Source organism: Anabrus simplex, chromosome 10 (assembly GCF_040414725.1).
Source record: "Anabrus simplex isolate iqAnaSimp1 chromosome 10, ASM4041472v1, whole genome shotgun sequence".
Classification (NCBI taxonomy): domain Eukaryota; kingdom Metazoa; phylum Arthropoda; class Insecta; order Orthoptera; family Tettigoniidae; genus Anabrus; species Anabrus simplex.
The window spans coordinates 27,873,727-27,892,970 of NC_090274.1; the positions used below are offsets into that span (position 1 = coordinate 27,873,727).

A 19,244-nucleotide genomic window follows, 5' to 3' on the forward strand; every position below is an offset into this window, starting at 1 on the left:
AATCATCGCGTGATCTCTGCAAGTAGATACATCCTTAGTGATAGCATTCATTGACGTCAGAAAATCAGAAATTGGAAGTAAATATATCTAAAGGAGTGAGGCAGGGATGCGGTCCATCACCAATGCAATATCGAGTAAGGAAAGACTGTACATTACCGTACGCTTTGCAGACGATATTGCACTGGTTACAGGAACCGAAAGCGGTATGTAGAACAGTTTAGAACTTCCTTGTTATGTGAAAAATATAAACTGAAAATAAATAAGAATAAAACAAAGGTAATTAATTGTATCACAAATGGACAAGGAAACGCAGAAGTCTGCAATTGATGAAAAGTTTCCCTTACCTTGGCAGCTTAATTTCATCTCATGGAAAGAGAGAAAAGGAGATGAAAAGAAGAATAGCACAAATCAAGGAAGCCTTCTCTAAGAAAAGAGCATTGCTGACGTTTAAGGATAGACGTTCGCAATAAATACATATAAACCTTTGTATGGAGTGTTAGAGTGTATGAGTCAGAAAGCTGTATCCTCATGGACAGGGATAAAAAGAAAATCCAGGCTTATGAAATGTGGTGCTGGCGCCGCATGGTAAAAAATACCCTGGACCACTAGGGTAAGCAATGAAGAAGTGCTGAAAAGATTGAATGAAAAATACCACCCGCTCAGACATTGCGTGAAATTAATTGCATTCTGCTAAGCGCGTATTGTAATAAGTATCGCTTTAGCAACCCTTATCACATATTTCAACTTTACAATACAATTTTAGTGTTTATTAATAGACTACATTAAAATCGAAACATCGGGACATCATCAGTCGACACATTAATAACAGACCTTAAAAAACTTGTCACGTGTGTAACCAGATGTTGCTTACACGAATTCTCAACGCGTAAGTGTTTCATTTGTATCACATCATTTTTTTCTAATTTTAGGCCAGGGGATTACTTATGGAGTACTCCGCTAACAACCATGCACTCCTAGTTAAATGTTCTACCTATAAATTGAATGTGTTCCACGTTTTTTGAACAATTCATTGCATCAACATCAATTATGCACAATGTACGTACAGACTCCTCAGGATTTTTACCACAAGGTTACACTCACATTTGATTTTGTTAAGGACATGACGTCATACGTCGTTTTTTTCTGTAAATTAAACGTATTTTTCACTGTTTATATGTACCAATATCGATGTGACAATTTTTATATGGTCTGTCATTCAGAAGAATTTCCTTAACGTCGGACCGACACAGATAGGTCTTATGGCGACGATGGGGTAGGGAAGGCCTAGGAGTGGGAAGGAAGCAGCCGTTGCCTTAATTAAGGTACAGCCCCAGCATTTTCCTGGTTGAAAATGGGAAACCACGGAAAATTATATTCAGGGCTGCTGATAGTGGGGTTCGAACTCACTATCTCCCGAATACTAGATACTGGCCGCACTTAAGCGAGTGCAGCTATCGAGCTCGGTGTTATTCATGTGTCGACTGATGATGTCCCGCTAGGGATGAAACATGTATCGATTTTAGTGTAGTCTATTAATAAAGACTCAGATTTCATTGTAAATATAGAACACGTGACTACGATTGCTCAAGTGATACCTGCTAAGACATTCAAACTGGTGAACCAATCTTATGGAAGGAAGGATGGAGGTCGAAAGGAGAAGTGGAAGACCAGGAAAAGAATTCATGATGGACATCGAAAATGGACAACCGTACAAAACAGTAAAGAAGTTAACACTGGAGAAGAATACCTCTTTCGTGAGGATGACAATGTTGCCCATTAACCATGTAAGGTTGAGAAGATAAAGAAAAAGCTGTGAGCTCGCATTCGGAAGATGGTGGGTTCAAACACTACTGCCAGCAGCGCTGAAGATGGTTTCCCAGTTTCACACCAGACAAAATGCTGTGGCTGCAACTTAACTTAAGGCTAAGGTCGCTTCCTTCTCACTTCTAGCCCTTTCCTATCCTACCACCGACATGAGACCTGCATGAGTCTGTGCGATATACACCAAACAGCAATAGACACAAATACATGTTCTGTACTTGTGTTGATAACGCTATAACGCTGCACTTTTGTCACTTTGGAGTAAATAAGTCCTCCACATTAAAATAGCACTGGAAGCTACGTATTAAAACGCTCAAAGTTACGTAGATTCAATATACTTTTCATATTTCGAAATAACTTATATCGCAACCAGTACAATAATGAACCAGAAAACCTTTCTAAATAAATCTTATATTGCTATCCTCTAAAAATATTCTTATTCCGGATAATATGAAATTCCATCACAGACGTCCGGCTCCGTGGCTAAATGCTTAGCGTGCTGGCCTTTGGTCACAGGGGTCCCGGGTTCGATTCCCGGCAGGGTCAGGAATGTTAACCATAATTGGTTAATTTCGCTGGCATGGGGGCTGGGTGCATGTTTCGTCTTCATCATCATTTCATCCTCATCACGACGCGCAGGTCGCCTACGGGAGTCTAATAAAAAGACCTGCATCTGGCGAGCCGAACTTGTCCTCGGACACTCCCGGCACTAAAAGCCATACGCCATTTCATTTCATTTCCATCACAGACCATTAATCATTCATTGCCTCCGAAGTTTCTACGTCCTTTGACATTAGCTTGGGAACTTCTGTCACGTAGACTACGCGTAGCTCTGCTGAACAATAAGCAAAATCAATTATGTTAAAACGTTTGAGAGCCAATTCGTAGATGTTATGTTCCGGGGAGTTTAAGTAATCAGCGATGGATCGAAGAGGTTTGCAGTAAAACACTGGCGGGGGGGGGGGGCACAATCGTACTCAGAGTGATGAGGAGAACATGAAAAAGCCTTCTCACGTTTTACGACATAAGCTGGATTCAACTCCGAGATGGAGGAGGATAAATAATTCAAGTGGCTGTGCGATTGGACTAATGGATGTTGGGGAAACTAGCGACGGTTTCCCCAGATACAGCAGTGAGTGACGGGAGACACTTAAAGGTACCAGAAGAAAAGGCCCGAGACAGATCCTTGCGGTACACCTTCCTCACTGACTACCACATACTTGACGGTCTAATGATGTCACGGAGAGAAACACAGGCGTGACAGCGGAGATGTGGTTACACGCCCCCACCCCCAATGATTTGAGAAAAGGAGATCCGAGGAATATCCATACTCCCATATAATAAATGAAATCAAAATCAAAATCTGTACTCTGTTTCCGAAACCGCTGGAAGGAGCTTCATGGATTTATTCGCAAACATTCTCCGAGGTATCTTCCACATGATTAGCAATGCTTCATTTAATAATATTGAAATGAAAAGCGTGTGGTAAAAGATCGCATGATCCTTTCTCGCTCAGTTTCAAAAAAAACTACAGAATCTATTGATCTGAAATTCGCTATGAATATATCACAGATATTCGCTTCAAACTCACGCCTTTTCTGGTATTCCAGCAATGATCAGTTTCTAAATTGCGGTCATTAGTATGTAGGTACTTATTGAACTTACTCAGGTTTTATGAAATAAAATAATGGACAAATTGATTATCCTATAACGATAAAAACGCTTCTGTGTTTGTGTGTGTTTCTTTCTTTATTTATTTATTTATTTAGTTTTAGCCAACTGTTGACCACGTTATTTCGATTTCAGCTGCTTCTGGGCTTTGATCTGCGCCCAGTAATCCTTCTTTCTTTCACTATGCAACCTTCTTCTCTCCCTGGGTCCGCAAACTAACTTTTTCTTGGAAACACTTTGTGTTCTTTATTTTCGATTTGTAAATTTCCCTGTTGCTTATTTCCGATCCTTGTAATTTAATATTCTACAAGGAAGATCACTCTAATAGTCATGTTTAATTATAATTGTATAAACCTGTGCTGAACAACATTTGCTCATCATCTGTGAACATTTAATACACATAATATATATACAAAAATAAGAGATTGCAGCGCAATGTACCAAAAATTTACTTAGTGTACGTTCAACAAGTACGTACTTGAAGGCACAAGAAACCTAAGCCCGAAACGGATCCTTACGGTATATCTTTCCAATTGACTGTCCTTCGTATGTCGCTTTTCATTTGACAAACGTGGTGGTGATCATTGTTTCAAGAGGTAGCACAACTAGGCAGTCTTCACCTCTTAAGGGGATACGATCACGAAATTCTTGAAAGGTTCGAAATATATTGCTCAAATGGATAGTATTCAAGAAATTCATCAGAGCATTAAGTACTAAATTGTTTTGTACACTAATCGGGAACGACACTGGTAGATGTTTCAATTCAGATTAAAAAACTATATTAGCAGCATCATAGAAATTATATTTAAGTAGGACACGGTTGAAATAATCGCCGTTCTCCGCATACTGACATCCACAACGCGGTTAATCCGAAACTCCTATACGATGGCAAAAGCTCTACCTTTGTTAAGCTGAGATGTTTCTCATTCCGAAGACGGCTTTCGATAAATTTGTTATTGAATGATGGGACTAAAGTCCGTGCATAGGAGCTGCAGTGCTGTAAACATACCTTCAGATGCGCACCGTTTGGCCAGTAGATTAACTTTTTTTTATTTCCTAAAATTCCACAATGTTCTTTAACCCATGGAAACGCTACGGAGCAAGCTGAAGAGTAAATATTTAGAACACATTCCACAATTCGTTTAGTGATCACACTGAAGAATTTGTAATTTCTGCGTAGCCAGGGCAGAGGGGTTAGTACCTCCTTCCCCTCCGATGGAAATGTTACGAAGGGAAACTGACAATAAACTGTAAACTAAACAAACATTCAGAGACATAATTGTTGAACCAACGGATCCCTTGAATCCATATTCTAAGAAGTCTCGAAAGTTATATTTTATATTGTAAACTGAACATACCACTTGCTGTGAAACTGTTCTTGTTCTGTATTTTAAGTTAAGATTTTATAGTCTACTGCAATCTAAACTTTTATCAGTGTCCTTATAATGACAAGTCTTATGCGCGCAACACACACGAACAAGCACCTTCAATTTGTAACTATAAACCCCCACTATCGGCCGATCCTGGCTATGATACTCGTGGAGATGAATCTCTAGCGTTGACAAATACAGATGATCAGCAATTCTAATGCTCCTCCAGAAAATTACGCTTTTACTTCTGAAAGTACGCGTTCCACAACAACCACCACGCGAATGGTGTTTGGCTGGATATTTGACCGGTTCTTGCTAGATCCTAGTAATTATAGACTGGACACTAGACTTTACGGAGGTTGCTATATCTGAAACTAATTTACTAAGATGTTAAATAAATTCATCTCGTTAAACTTTAAATAACAGCATACACGTCAACTATGGGTACAAACAGAAGTCGCTGACATTTTCCTATCAATGGCGGGTATAGGCAGCTAGCTACAAATAAACTGAAACATTCCATTCTTCTGAATACAGTTGGCCTGGCGGAAATGAATTTTACAAAAGAAGTATTCGCGCAGTACAGTAAAGCTCAGGATTAAACAAAACCTAGACGGGCTCGGAATAAACAATTAAGTTGTATCACGTTAAAAACATTCGAAGCACGAATGAACGTCGTGCAAAATCTTTAGGTAGTTCTTTCGTACCAGACAACAAGACACGAGCTTTGACAAGGCCGTAGCTAGCAAGGAATAAGAGGTCTAAAGCTACATAAGGAAACAAAAGTAAATGCATTACTCTCTTCTTAAGAATCAAGATCAGTGGGCTTTAATTGTTTTACTATGAAAATCTGAAAGGAGATTGGCCTGCAGGTCTTACAATACTACACAGGATAAATCTGTGAAATTAGGATTAAATATTGGTTTACGAGAACACTTGCTGATTCTGAAACTTGTTAAAAAAAGCATCTCTTATAGAAATAATTGTCGGTCACCATTGTTGACAACAATGAAGACATGCCTCAAAACTGTCTTCTCTGTCTCCGCCAGATATATTCTAATAAGTGAAATGGTTAAAATGTTCAAATATTATATATTTGATTAGACTGTAAAAAGTCAGTGTGCTATTTGCTGGTTACCAGAGAGACAGCTAACATAAATACTGGTGTTTACGTAATCCAGTCTCTAATGGTAGAAAATTTAAATAAAAGTAATTTTTTATGTTGAGGAAAGCATGAGTGTTGGGACGGTATCAGAATATCTTGATACACACACAGTAATCAGAAGACAGTAAAACCAGCAAGGAGAAATGCAGATAAGTCAACGTGGAGGATTGCTAAAACAGGTCCACCTATTGTTGAATTTGAAATTTAAATAAGGAGACAACTACTGTAAGTTATTTTTGGAATGAATCATTCTATGTTCGGGACTACTGTATCAACATTCTCCCTAGATACCGGTGTAAATGAAAGGTGATACTTGATGGTACATGAAAAAGAGGCGAGGCCCGAGACAGATCCTTGAGGTACACCTTCCCCACTGACTACCTTACGTATGTCTTCTCTTGAAATAGGTGGTGGTGATTATTATTTCCCTCTTAAGGGAGACATTCATTAAATTCTTGAAACGTTCCAGAAAATATATAAAATGTTCCTCTTTGCTTTATCAAAAGCAATATATTACATACAAATTATGAGTGATCGATCTCTTTAAACAACAATTGATAACAAGATGCGTAATTTCATAACAAGCTGATTGCTCTCAGAGCTTCATTAATAACAAGGGAGTCTCGAGCTCCCAATCAATTTTCGAGGTTTACGAGCCTTCACACACCAGCATAAACTCTACTGAGCACTCGCTGCTCTTTTATTCTTCAGGAAAGCCAACGATAATGCACACATCAACAGCAAGAATCCTCAGCTAATCTGGAGCTAAGCACACGCTACAATGTAGGCCAAGAACAAGTTAAATGCCAAAAAGATCTGAAATAAAATTTAGACAAAAGCCCTGCACAGAGAAAAGGATTTGCTTAACCCACCCAATCAATCCCATGACATCACATAACAGTAAAACCTAATGAGACAGGAGGCATGGAAAAACAGAAGAAAACTCCCATACTACCATGTAACCAGAAAGAAAGAAAATTAATAGCCGAAAAAGTGAAAGATACGATTAAATTTTGGAAATTTTAGTCACAAGAAAATCAAAATGGAGAAAATGGAAACAGGGATCCACACTCGTGCTTCCTTACAGGGCACAATACCCATCAGGGCGGTTGCATTCGCTACTTGAAGAAGTTAGATAACCTACGTGATACAAAAATAAATTAATAAAATCCCTGGGTACATTAAAGCCGAACAACCCTGTACTTCTCATTCTAAGGGGACGCTGCCATCTTCTCACTGGCACTCGTTGTTTCCCGAGTCACGCAGTTCCGTATGAAGATGCCTACCTTGCTTGTTGCCCCTGTGCGCCATCTGCCTTAAATGAAGTGTGAATCTCAGTCGACGACCCAACAGTCAAGAAAAAACTTCAATAGGAAACTGGCTGTTCCTGCAGACTGGACTTTGATTGGTCGAATAAATATCAGGGAGAGCAACCCTAAGAGGAGGAGTTGCCAATCCGTAACCATAACATTTCTCTATAAATGAAAGTTCCAACATAGTTCCCTAAGTAACATCCTCAAACTGGAAAGTGGTATATATCGGTAGGCTTCAGAACTGCTTATTAGGATACAGTTCAGTGTATCTCCACAATATATAACTGCAGGTAAATTATTATTATTATTATTATTATTATTATTATTATTATTATTATTATTATTATTATACCGGTTGGTACACCTATACGCCGCACATTTGAATTTTCCGCCTTAAAATACTCCTCTACTGCTGAAACTCTGAACTTAAAAACTGAATTAATTCAACCGTTTATCGGAAGATGTCACTATGTTAATTTCGAATTGTTTTTGTTTACTAATTATCAAGAAGTGTGGACTTTCTCTCACAGATGTCTCTACCAAAACTATGATCATGCACCCTAGTGCGAAGTGAAGGAACTTTTCTTGAAGATATTTTGTATTCATAAGTTTGTTCTTTACTAAATGTTGTTCTTTCATTTGTGGGTTGGCAATATTAATCTTTCTTTCCGCCAGTTTTGAAATTATCCAGTCGTAAATTTCTGTCATTAATTTTCAGCCAATGGCGTCTTTCTTTACCAATGTCGATGTGTAACTGTAAGCTACCCAATAAACGACTGTGGGTGTGTCTTAATCATTCATGAAAGGTCTCGAATCTTCCCCGAGAGTATAAAAACTGCTGTTTTTCCTGGCTCTCCGCCACTCGTACAGCATCTAGCTTAGTGTATGGAAGTATAGCAAGAGGCGGGAAGCGCCTCTTTCATCCACCAGCAGCTCTTCTACAAGGTAATGGCAGTTTAACCATCGGGTAAGGTCCGAAATCTTTTCAATGTAACCTTCCTGTCTGAAAATGTAAATTAGTGCCGGCTCATGTAAAATTTTCATATTACTTTAACTATAAATCGGGGATAGAGAGTGCCTTAACCTCTCGAGCTCCCCTTCCTTTTGTTTTGAGGTGACTACGTTTATAACTGTTTTTCTTCTTTACGTAATGTCTTAAATTTTTCTTGTAGGAGTCACCTCCATAGTATGGGAATATCTCCTGTGTAATTGGCCTAGCACCACTTAGGTTTTAACAAGTTTCATGTAGGAGTGCAAGTTCTCACCTCCATTCCTTTTGTATTTAGGGCCGCTTAAATTAACCTATTATTTTTATTTAAGGCCCAGTAGAATGGGTACAAGGTACCCCTGTTCATTTGTAAGTGTGCCTTGAGAGGTAGGCAAAGCGAATGTTGTTGTGGCCTTTGAAAGGCGTAAGAAATTGAGAGCGGGTCAGCTCTTTCTGATGTGATAAAGTGCCTCTAGGAGGGCCGATATGGTTTTTGGAGCTTATGCTCCTGGTATGAAGGGGTTTTCTGCCCTTGGAACTATATTGTAACTTGATATTGTTGAGCTAAAAGCTGAAAGATTGTGAAAATTGGGGCTCAAGCCCACAAGTTGTAAAGGTCCCGAAACTTGTGCTTTCGTTTGTAAAATTGTACCTGGTACCTGATTATTGTTGATAGTTTTTGTTAATTTTTTTGAATTCTATGCGAAAATTGTTAAATATTGAAAATATAACCTTTATTGAAATTTTAATTCATCTTTCGGCCGTTGTAGTTAGACCCATTCCAGCCCGCACCTTATTTCACCTCTGCTGTTCCACAGATACCTCGGAACAATTATTATTATTATTATTATTATTATTATTATTATTATTATTATTATTATTATTATTATTATTATTATTATTTGTCGCGAATGGGTCAGTTAGGACCACACGGAATCAAAATGTGTTGACTTTTCCTTTTAGCCCCGTATTCCTTCGTACGTAGTGAGTGGGTGTGTTATCGTTGCAGGGACCGAACATGTCGATTAGTCCTTCTCTCATCATTCTCAAAACCCCGTGTGATGTGGTTCTTCTGATTTCATCTCGGTCCAGTAGATTTGGCTATCGTAATTCCTTCAGGTCTTTCTCTGTCTGTTTGTACCAGTTTCATCTAGTGGTTTTATTCTTTAAGAACGTGTAAATTCTGTGAGTCAGTCTGTTTGAGTACATTCTTTCTAAGTGTCCCATGAATTGCATCGCATTGTCTGTAATTCTGGAGATTCTTTGATACATTTCCGCATTTGGATTTGGAAAACTTACTTCATCTTCGATTCTGGGTCCTAGGATTTTTCTCATTATTTTATGTTCTGTCACGTCTAATTGCCCGCTTAGCGTTTCGTATTGGAGATTTAGAGTTGCTAATGCGTAGAGAGCTTCGGGTTTGAATACTGTAGTATAGTTGCGGATTTTTCAGTTCTAGGAGACACATTTATGTTGTTAGTATTTTTTTGTAAATGTAAATGCAAAATCCATTTTCTGGAGTCGCATTTCAATAGATTTATTTTCATTACAATTTTCATCAATCCATTCACCTAAATATTTAAATTCTTTCACTCAAGAAATGTGGTTGGATCCAGTTTGGAGTACAGATGGGGCAGTTTTGATGTCTATCATTTTTAATGACATTTTTAACCCAATTTTCGCTGCTTGTTCTTGCAGGATTTAGATTTGGTTTTGTGCATCAGGGACGTCTTGGGCAAATAGTGCCGTGGCGTCTACAAATGCTTAACAGTACAATTCTCTATGCCTTTATGTTTTGGTTTGATTCGGTCTATTGGTGCACCTGCGTTTTGTCATTCTCTTACAACTTTTCTAAGCGCACAATATATTAAAGAGTAATGGGGATAATCCACCTCCTTGTCGTGCCCCTGTGTCTGTTGGAAATTCTCTGCTCAAATCTCCCATAAATTTCACCTTAGATTTGGTGTCTATGAGAGTTTCCTTAATGGTATTTGTTGTCTCTTGATTTAGTAGAAATTATGTTAGCCTTTCGAAAAGGGATTATCGGTCTATGCTCTCATACGCTATTTTTAAGTCGACTAATGTGATGACATAACTTTTGTTTGACGTATTATTATTTAAAGACGTGAATGTTAAATCTCTTTGTTCACTCGGACAGCTCAGGGCGTGTTACAGTACCACTTGTTTGTTTCTCTGGCCAGCAGCCAAGGCTCCAAGACAAGGCGCAACATTACAACACAAATGAATGTAACTGCTCTGCATCCCAAATGTTCTTACGAGTGTCTTAATTGTGCTTTAAGTTGAAAATAAATGCTGTAATTTTAAACACTTTTCGTTGACTACAGACAGTTTCTCTTGAAAATACGACGACCGCTTTTGTGAACTTAATCCGCTGGCTTGGAACAGCCATTAATTGTAACTGTCTGTGAGGACGGGAATAAGGTCAGTTTATTTCATTTTAAAGGGAGAAACAATAATAACTGTAAGGAAATATACAATCACAGTTCACTGTTGAAATAACTGTGATCGAGCGACTAGGCCGTGCGGTTAGGGGCGCTCAGCTGTGAGCTTATATTCGGGAGATGGTGGCAAATGAAACTGCCATGAATGAAATAATAATTTTTCTATAGTATGATGAGATGGGGCGTCTTTTATTAAATACCCTTCTGTATGTCTCTCAGTCAGTCATAGTCATCCATCAATACTTCACATCACAGCCTGCACGGTCGCTAGGTAACATCGCGTAACACATTAAACGCTCACTTCAATTGACCCCGAGCCATAAGACTTATTTATATCAAAATCAGAATGTTCGTCGGCAGGGTAGGAGAGAAGCTGCTGGAAGAATTTATAATCACTAGATTGCATACCACCGAGCTCGATAGCTGCAGTCGCTTAAGTGCGGCCAGTATTCGGGAGATAGTGGGTTCGAACCCCGCTGTCGGCAACCCTGAAGATGGTTTTCCGTGGTTTCCCACTTTCATACCAGGTAAATGCTGGGGCTGTACGTTCATTAAGGCCACGGCCGCTTCTTTCCATTTCCTAGTCCTTTCGTGTCCCATCGTCGCCATAAATCCTATCTGTGTCAGTGTGACGTAAAGCAACTTGCAGAAAAAATTAGATTGCATACCATTTGCAAACCTCTCCGCAGTGGAGTAAGGGTATATGATGCTGCTGTTGGTGATTCGTTCGTCAGATGGACACGTGACCACCTAGCGTTATTCGACAGGAGTAGGGTACGTCACAACACCGGGTTTCTCTCCCTCCCCCCCTCCCTCTCATGATAAGGCAAGTCATAGGTTAGAATGGAAACAAATTTGTCGAGTATCATGTGTCGGCTAGCCCGCTCTTCCGGATCGTAACGGGAGTAACATAACGTTTAGGGGTTCTGAGAGGCCGAGCCCCGAATGTGTATGCAGATCTCGTAACACGACTGATGTCCAGGACAGAATATACTTGTTACTAGCTTCAGTAAGTTTGCATTCTAACATATTAATACCTAGTCATCACCACCACAAACCCAAATATGCAGTCGCCCATGGCCGTCAACTACAAAGACCTACACTTGGCCTCTCCGGGAGACCACATGTTAGCGAATCCAATCACGAGAAAATTACGTTCTTAGGTTTGTGAGGTGTAGGACCATTTTAGATAAGATTAGGTTACATTAGATTACATGTTACTACGTTACGTTAATCTTAGATTATGTTAGGTTAGTGAAGATTTAGTCATCAACATCATCATCAGTCATTCTGATCATTGCTGAGAGTCATGACCTCATTTACTTTATCAATTCTGAGTTGCATCCTTTCGATACGTCCAGAGTAGTGTTCAACTTTTCTTAATATAACCTGAAGAGGTAGGCCAGTGATCTTGTTGTTGTTCTTCCTCGTGGTCTTCTAACTTCAACATTATCTTACGAAGTAGTATTTTCCTAATTCTGTCCTTCTCTTATGAAAATATGGCCAATGAACTGGAGTTAACACTCACTCACTCACACGAGAAGTTAGATGTTTCTTCCTGATGAGTTTGTCTGTAATGGAAGTATGCATTCTTCTCTCCATCCAGGGTGTACGTAGCATTCTCTGCCAACACCACATCTCAGAGACATCGACTTGATTTATATAATTAGCTTTCCCGGTCCAGGTCTTGCAACCTATAAAAAGACAGAACACTAATGATTCAATACAGTGTTTACGTACAACTAACTACTTTTACGATTTTCGGAGACGCCGGAATGCCGGAATTTAGTCCCGCAGTTATTTAACGTGCCAGTAGGGCAAGATAAGGAGGCTGACATATTTTAGCCTTTTCAAATACCACCGGACAGAGCCAGGATCGAACCTGGCAACTAGTAATTCAACGAAACGCATATTCGTAGCTTTTGATATTGCCCAGTTCTGCCAAATCATAATGAGGTAACCATTGATGATCGACGACTTTTTATCTCTTTTCTACAGTTTCTCATGTCACTGATCACTTCACACCAGGTATAAGAATTAGATATATTTGTCATCATTAGGGTTAGATGACGTCAGTTTACACTAAGGCAAAATTCCTGAGAGATCAATCTAGGTGAGCCTGGGCAGACACACTACAGTCTTTCAAGCTAAAATGATAGCTATCACAACATGTCTTGAAGAAAATCTGAAAATGTACTACAGGAATGAGAACATTTTCATTTTTACAGACAGCCAAGTGGCCATTAAGGCACTAGAGGCAGTCCGGATAATATCCAGAATTGTCTGCTATTGCTACTCACTTCTCCTGAAGCAGGGCATCCAGGTATAGAAGGAAATGAAAAGGCAGATAAACTTGTCAGGAAAGGGGCAGAAACACATTTTGTAGGCCCAGAACCTGTATGCGGGATTTCCTATGGACAAGCCCGGCACTACATAGAAAAATAGGTACAAAAGAAACAAATGGAAAACTGGAAAAATACTCCAGATGCAGGCTTGCAAAGGAACTGTTAAAAGGACCAAACAAGAAGCATACTAAAGAACTGTTCAAACTGCAGAGAAAATATAAGATGGGTAGTAGGAATGTTGACAGGACACTGCCATCTGAAAAAGCATCTACATAGAATTGGAGTAATTAGAGACAATATATGTAGGAAATGCAATGAAGCAGAGGACTCAGCTGAACACATACTTTTCGAATGTGAGGAGCTGGGTAGAATCAGACTCTCCACTCTAGGGCTACCAGGGGAAGAGAGAGAAAAATCCAAGAAGACCCAATAAGAAAAGCCTGCAGGTTTGTGAAGGAAGCGGGTATATCTAGGTGGGAATGAAGGAAAAACCTGGTAGCAAAAGATCTTAAAGCTCGACGCTAATTAGGAACTAATATTTAGATGCCCCATGAATAAAATAAGAAGAAGAAGAAGAAGTCAAAGTTACTGACGGTTGATTTAAATTAGGTTAGGGCTAAGGCAGACTAGGTTACGTTACGTTGGTTGAGTACCGAGCTCGATAGCTGCAGTCGCTTAAGTGCGGCCAGTATCCAGTATTCGGGAGATAGTAGGTTCGAACCCCACTGTCAGCTGCCCTGAAAATGGTTTTCCGTGGTTTCCCATTTTCACACCAGGAAAATGCCCATCGACGCCATAAAACGTATCTGTGTCGGTGCGACGTAAAGCAACTAGCAAAAAAACATCGGCTGAGTACAGTAAGGTTTAAAGTTGATTTGTATTAGGTTGCTACAGCAAAATGAGAGTTACGATTCATTTCGACACCTTATATTATTTTAGGATAGGTGTTAATAATAATAGCCAGCCTCGCGGTATAATGGTACTGTGCCTTCCTCTTACCCGGAGACGCCGAAGTACCGGAATTTTGGCCCGCAGGTTCCTTAATGGAACTGTGACTTCCTCTTACCCGGAGGCTCCAGGTTCAATTCCCGGCCACATCGGGAATTTGTTCCTCGATCTGAGGGCTGGTTCGAGGTCCACTCAGCCTTCGTGATTACAATTGAGGAGCTATCTGACTGTGAGATAGCGTCCCCGGTCTAGAAAGCCAAGAATAACGTCAGAGAGGATTCGTCGTGCTGACCACACGACACCTCGTAATCTGCAGGCCGTCGGGCTGTGCAGCAGTCGCTTGGTAGGCCAAGGCCCTTCGGGGTTGTTACGCCAAGGGTTTGGTTTGGTTTGATTAATAACAGTGTTAATAATTTTACGTCCGACCAACTACTATTACGGTTTTTGGAGATGCCGAGATACTAGAATTTTGTCCCGTAGGTGTTCTTTAACGTGTCATTACATATTACCGACACGAGACGTATGACAGGTGTGCCGTGAGAAGAGAAAGAGACTTGAGCAATGTAGGAAAGATGAAAATGCGTAGGCTGACAAAAGTAACTTTAATAATGCCATATTCAGATGAAGTCCTGTGGTTATCACTCATTGTCTCTCAAAATGAATATTCCCTGTGGGAATTTGCGCGATGAAAGACGACAAATAATATCAAGCCCCTCTTCATTTGACAGGAACGTTCGATCAAATGTGATGTTGCACATGCCTCTTGTAGATGATTTAGAGGATTCTAAAGCTTGAAATAAATAAGGTGGTTTGATTCAAACCAAATAAGCCAATCTCAATCATAAAAAGTATATGTTATAACAAAATATTGCCTTTACTGCTGTCCTGCGTTACCAGCAGCAATAGCGTTTTAAGTTGTAACGGAGTGCCACAAGGGATGTTGTTCGCTCCTAAGTTATTGCCGCTATATAAGCTATAAGACAAAAGCTTCCAACTCTCTTTTATCTGGGGCCCCGGTGTTTTACTGCCGCTTTCTCCACACCTGTCACTTGGCAATGGGCTGTAAAGTAAACCTCGTACCCTAGAGGGCCTGCAAAGAGCTCAACCATCCGCATATGTATCTCTCAAGGCATAACATAGCAAATGATGTAAATGGTAATTTTAATAAACAGATAACCCTAATAGTCTACTAATTTTCTGGAAAATAGGCGTGACTGACATTAGATTTTGTGATTAAAAGCAGTTTTCAAGGCAGGTTTTGGTGGGTTATGCATTTTAACAAAGAAAAACCTATCATATGAAATAATGTTCATGTTTGGTCCGTATCGATGAACAATTACAATAGGATGAAAAGAATATCCACTAGAGTTATGACTTATTGTAAGAAAATTGTTTTCTTGTATCATGAAATTATGAACTTTTGCTCAAAAGTAATGAAAAAGGCCCTAATTCTCTTTAACTGTATAAAAAAAGATTACCCCTAACATGAAATTTCTGAAATCGTATTTCAGTTACCTACGTACAAGAAACATACCTGGTACTTTCTTGATACTTGTCATATTTTCTTCAAACACCTCAAATTATTGGAACTTAATAGAGTATTCTGAATGTCTTTAAAAATCTCTGGAGCCTTTTAGAACAGTATTGAACTTTATATAGTAAGAAGTGTCCATAAATTTATAGAACAATCACTAATTTTAAAGTATAAGTTTTTGGTTTATGAATAATTGTGTAATATAGTAAACCACTTTAATAACTGAAGAAGTCATTTTATTACCTAACTTACGTAATTTAACATGGAATTTCCGTACAATACTAGCTCTGGTGTCATTTATTATTTTATTACCACAAAGAAGAACCTCACTACTCAAACTTTGTATATCTCTTATAGTTGGGTAGATCATTGGTTTACTGACCAAATGTACAATTTCGATTATTATCAGAAGCTACGCAGCACCTTGGAAGGTTATGAAGAAACATTAAATAGTATGAAGAGGTTTTGGAATCAGAACCTTCAAGACTAGAAATTCCCAGGTCAAATTAGTGTGCAGAACGGGAAAACAAGCATCTTCAAAATATTTATGATATGTGTAAATTAAAAATAGGATATGCTACAATTTAGATTCACTTTATCTAACAAAAAAAAATGAATTTACATTTATGATATTGGTATGCTAAATACTCATTGTTCAGCTCAATAAAACTATTGGTACTTGTAGAATCGATACGTAAGTTTGTGGTTTTGTGATTCTTTGTAATTTTGTGTGTTATTCTATAACAATAACTAGTTAATTGCCTCAGAACTACGTATTATACAATTATATCATTATAATTTAATACATATCACTGCTAAAACTATATTTATACGTGTATATGTATATCGTAAAACATTTTTTTGTTTAGGGGTGACCTTTTTCAAAAGTTAATTAAAATAATGTATTTTGCTTTACTTTTGGGCAAACGATCATCGATCTGTGGCACAGGAACATGGGTTCACAAAAAAGAAATAACCCTAATATCTACCTAATCAATACACATTTTATTTGTGATTATACAAATATTCGACCATAAACTAAGTCATCTTCAGCCACGTATAATTAAAATTGATTATTATATTTAACTTACTATGTTCTTGAAACAATTATAAAACTTGTTCTTAATATCTAATGTTACATTATATCAAACCATTATAATAATGCTATGGGAAACATGATGAGTTATTCTATCCTTAAGTAGCAAAATTACGTCCAAGTCACGTTACATGATATATTAAAATTTTTGACGAATATTGTGATTCATCTCATCAGATGTCGTTTTAGTTAACTCTTGATAAATGTTACTTAAAGTTGATTATATTTCACAATTCAGTCTTCTTAAGTAAATGGGACGTCTGGAAGAGGGTTGAAGAAGGGATGTAATAAAACTTGTGAACCAGTAATATGAAGAGGAACTAATACAGGGTGACCCAAAAGTCCGTCAACATTTGACGAGGCAATACTTTCCGAATATTGGAGGTAGAGAGGTAATAATTGACACACATGATTGGCATGTCATGGGGTTTCATTAACACCAAAATGAAGTACACAAATGACCAATAGATGGTGCTGGACAGCAACACGTCAGGTACAAATGGCCACACATGCTTGACATGACATGGGGTTTTCTTGACACCAAAATGAAGTACACAAAATGATCAACAAATGGCGCTTCTTACGATACACACACACAATAATTAGCATGACAGTCAAGGTTTAGCAAAGATGGTGTTCTTTATAAGTAACACATGCTCAACATGTCAGTCAACATTCATCAACAATACCTGTAGTCGAGAGAAATTGTTGTGAACAGCACTGCACAGCATATCCGAAGGTATGGCGAGAAATTGTCGTCAGATGTTGTCTTTCAGCATCCCTAATGAGGTTGGACGATCGCGGTAGACTTGCGACTTCAGTAATCTCACAAGCAATAATCACACGGATTGAGGTCGGGAGACCGAGGAGGCCAAGCAAGACATGCCGCCATTACAGGTGCACCTGACGCCCTCTCTCACGACAGCTCCCTTTTATACTGTACACGGGTCTCATGCGGCATCACTGACGTGTTGCTGTCCAGCGCCATCTGCAGGCCTGTTCGTGCACTCGTTGATGGTGTCAATAAAACCCCATGTCATGTCAAGCATGTGTGGCCATTTGTACCTGACGTGTCGCTGTCCAGCGCCATCTGTTGGTCATTTTTGTACTTTATTTTGGTGTCAATAAAAACCCGTGTCATACCAATCGTGTGTGTCAATTACTACCTGCTACTTGCAATATTCCGTGAAGTATTACCTCGTTAAATGTTAACGGACTTCTGGGTCACACTGTAATTCAAGTTATTCTATAAGGAACATGAATTAACATTTAATATTTCTGTATTTAAAATGTGACTATGTGACGTTTCATAAAATATTAAAGTTGTAGTGAGAATGGTTCACCTTATTAGGTAACATTTTGGTGGATCTTGAGAAATATATTGAATTAAAGTTGTTATTGTTCACAATACAGTCTTGTTAAGCGAATAATACGTCACATATAGAACACCACACCCAAAATAACCATACTCTAACTTGCGACAATTGTGATTCATCAATATACTTACGTAACCTTACAGTTCTTTTATCCGTCGGCAAAGATACTTTTGCCAAATACTCGGAGTATAGTAGCCGATAGTCAATAGGCTTTATCTCATTGGTAAGTGTACGTTTAATGCCTTGTACGTCAAGACGGTTGCTTATATTAACATTGCAGTAAATTTGACTATTTATTTCAGGTGGCTCCGGGAGGTGGCAGGTCAGTTGAGGCCTGTGGCACCGTCTCTGCGCATCACTCCTGCGCAGGATGTGCTCCACATACGTCACGTGGGACCTGAAGATGCCGGCCGGTGGGTCTGTAGAGTGTCGAACCAGTTCGGAGAACAACGTCTGGAGTCTCAGCTGTCTGTCATAGCGCCTCTCAGCGCGCATGTGCAGCCACAGATACAGGTAACTACACCAGATGACCCTGAAACACACAGGTGGAGGAGTTTGTTCGTCCTTGGTGCAAATTGAAAATGTAAACAACGATCAAAATCAATTTTTTCGAGATATTGCCCAACTGAACTACATCCATTTTCTTTAGATACTACCGGGACATTATTTTATCTATGGCGGGGATTGTCACTCGCTTGTCTCCCGCCAAGCACTTAGTCGCAAGCTTTCCTCCTTTTCATTCTGCTGAGAGTTTTATCATTGTAAGATTCAGTTTAGTCAAGTGTTCACGTGTTTAGTGCTCAGTGTGTTATTCCAATGCCATTTTAATTGCTTGAGCGCATGTATAAAATACAGGGAGTATAATTTAAAATTTCGCACTTCTGCTTACAGGCCGCGGGAATCCCCAAGCGAGCGCCATATGGCTTGTGTCAAGCTTTGCGTGATAAGAAGTATTAACAGCTGACGCAGCAATTCCCTAGTAACTATTTTGACGTTTCAGGTGTGTTGTGAGGTTGTTATTGCGATGATTGAGTATACTACAAAGCAGAGAATATTTTTAGTCGAGTGTTACTTGCCTTCAGAAATTCTGTAGACAGTGCCCCGGTTGTACAGTATCATCAAAACGTTACTTGCAACAATTCGATCACCAGTGGC

The 19,244-nt window shown here is 39.1% G+C and overlaps 1 protein-coding gene and 1 long non-coding RNA gene across 2 annotated transcripts in view; one reads left to right on the forward strand and one right to left on the reverse strand.

Annotated features, from left to right (window-relative positions):
* Positions 1-19,244, forward strand: part of Dscam3 (Down syndrome cell adhesion molecule 3) — a 1,308,845-nt gene that overhangs the window by 1,095,779 nt on the left and 193,822 nt on the right. The window contains exon 7 of the mRNA XM_068229415.1: positions 18,392-18,602. Within this exon, the coding sequence (XP_068085516.1) occupies positions 18,392-18,602 (211 nt within the window). The remainder of the gene's footprint in view (positions 1-18,391; positions 18,603-19,244) is intronic.
* Positions 18,456-19,244, reverse strand: part of LOC137502374 (uncharacterized) — a 288,122-nt gene continuing 287,333 nt past the window's right edge. Inside the window, exon 3 of the long non-coding RNA XR_011018753.1 lies at positions 18,456-18,621. This is a non-coding gene — a long non-coding RNA (uncharacterized lncRNA). The remainder of the gene's footprint in view (positions 18,622-19,244) is intronic.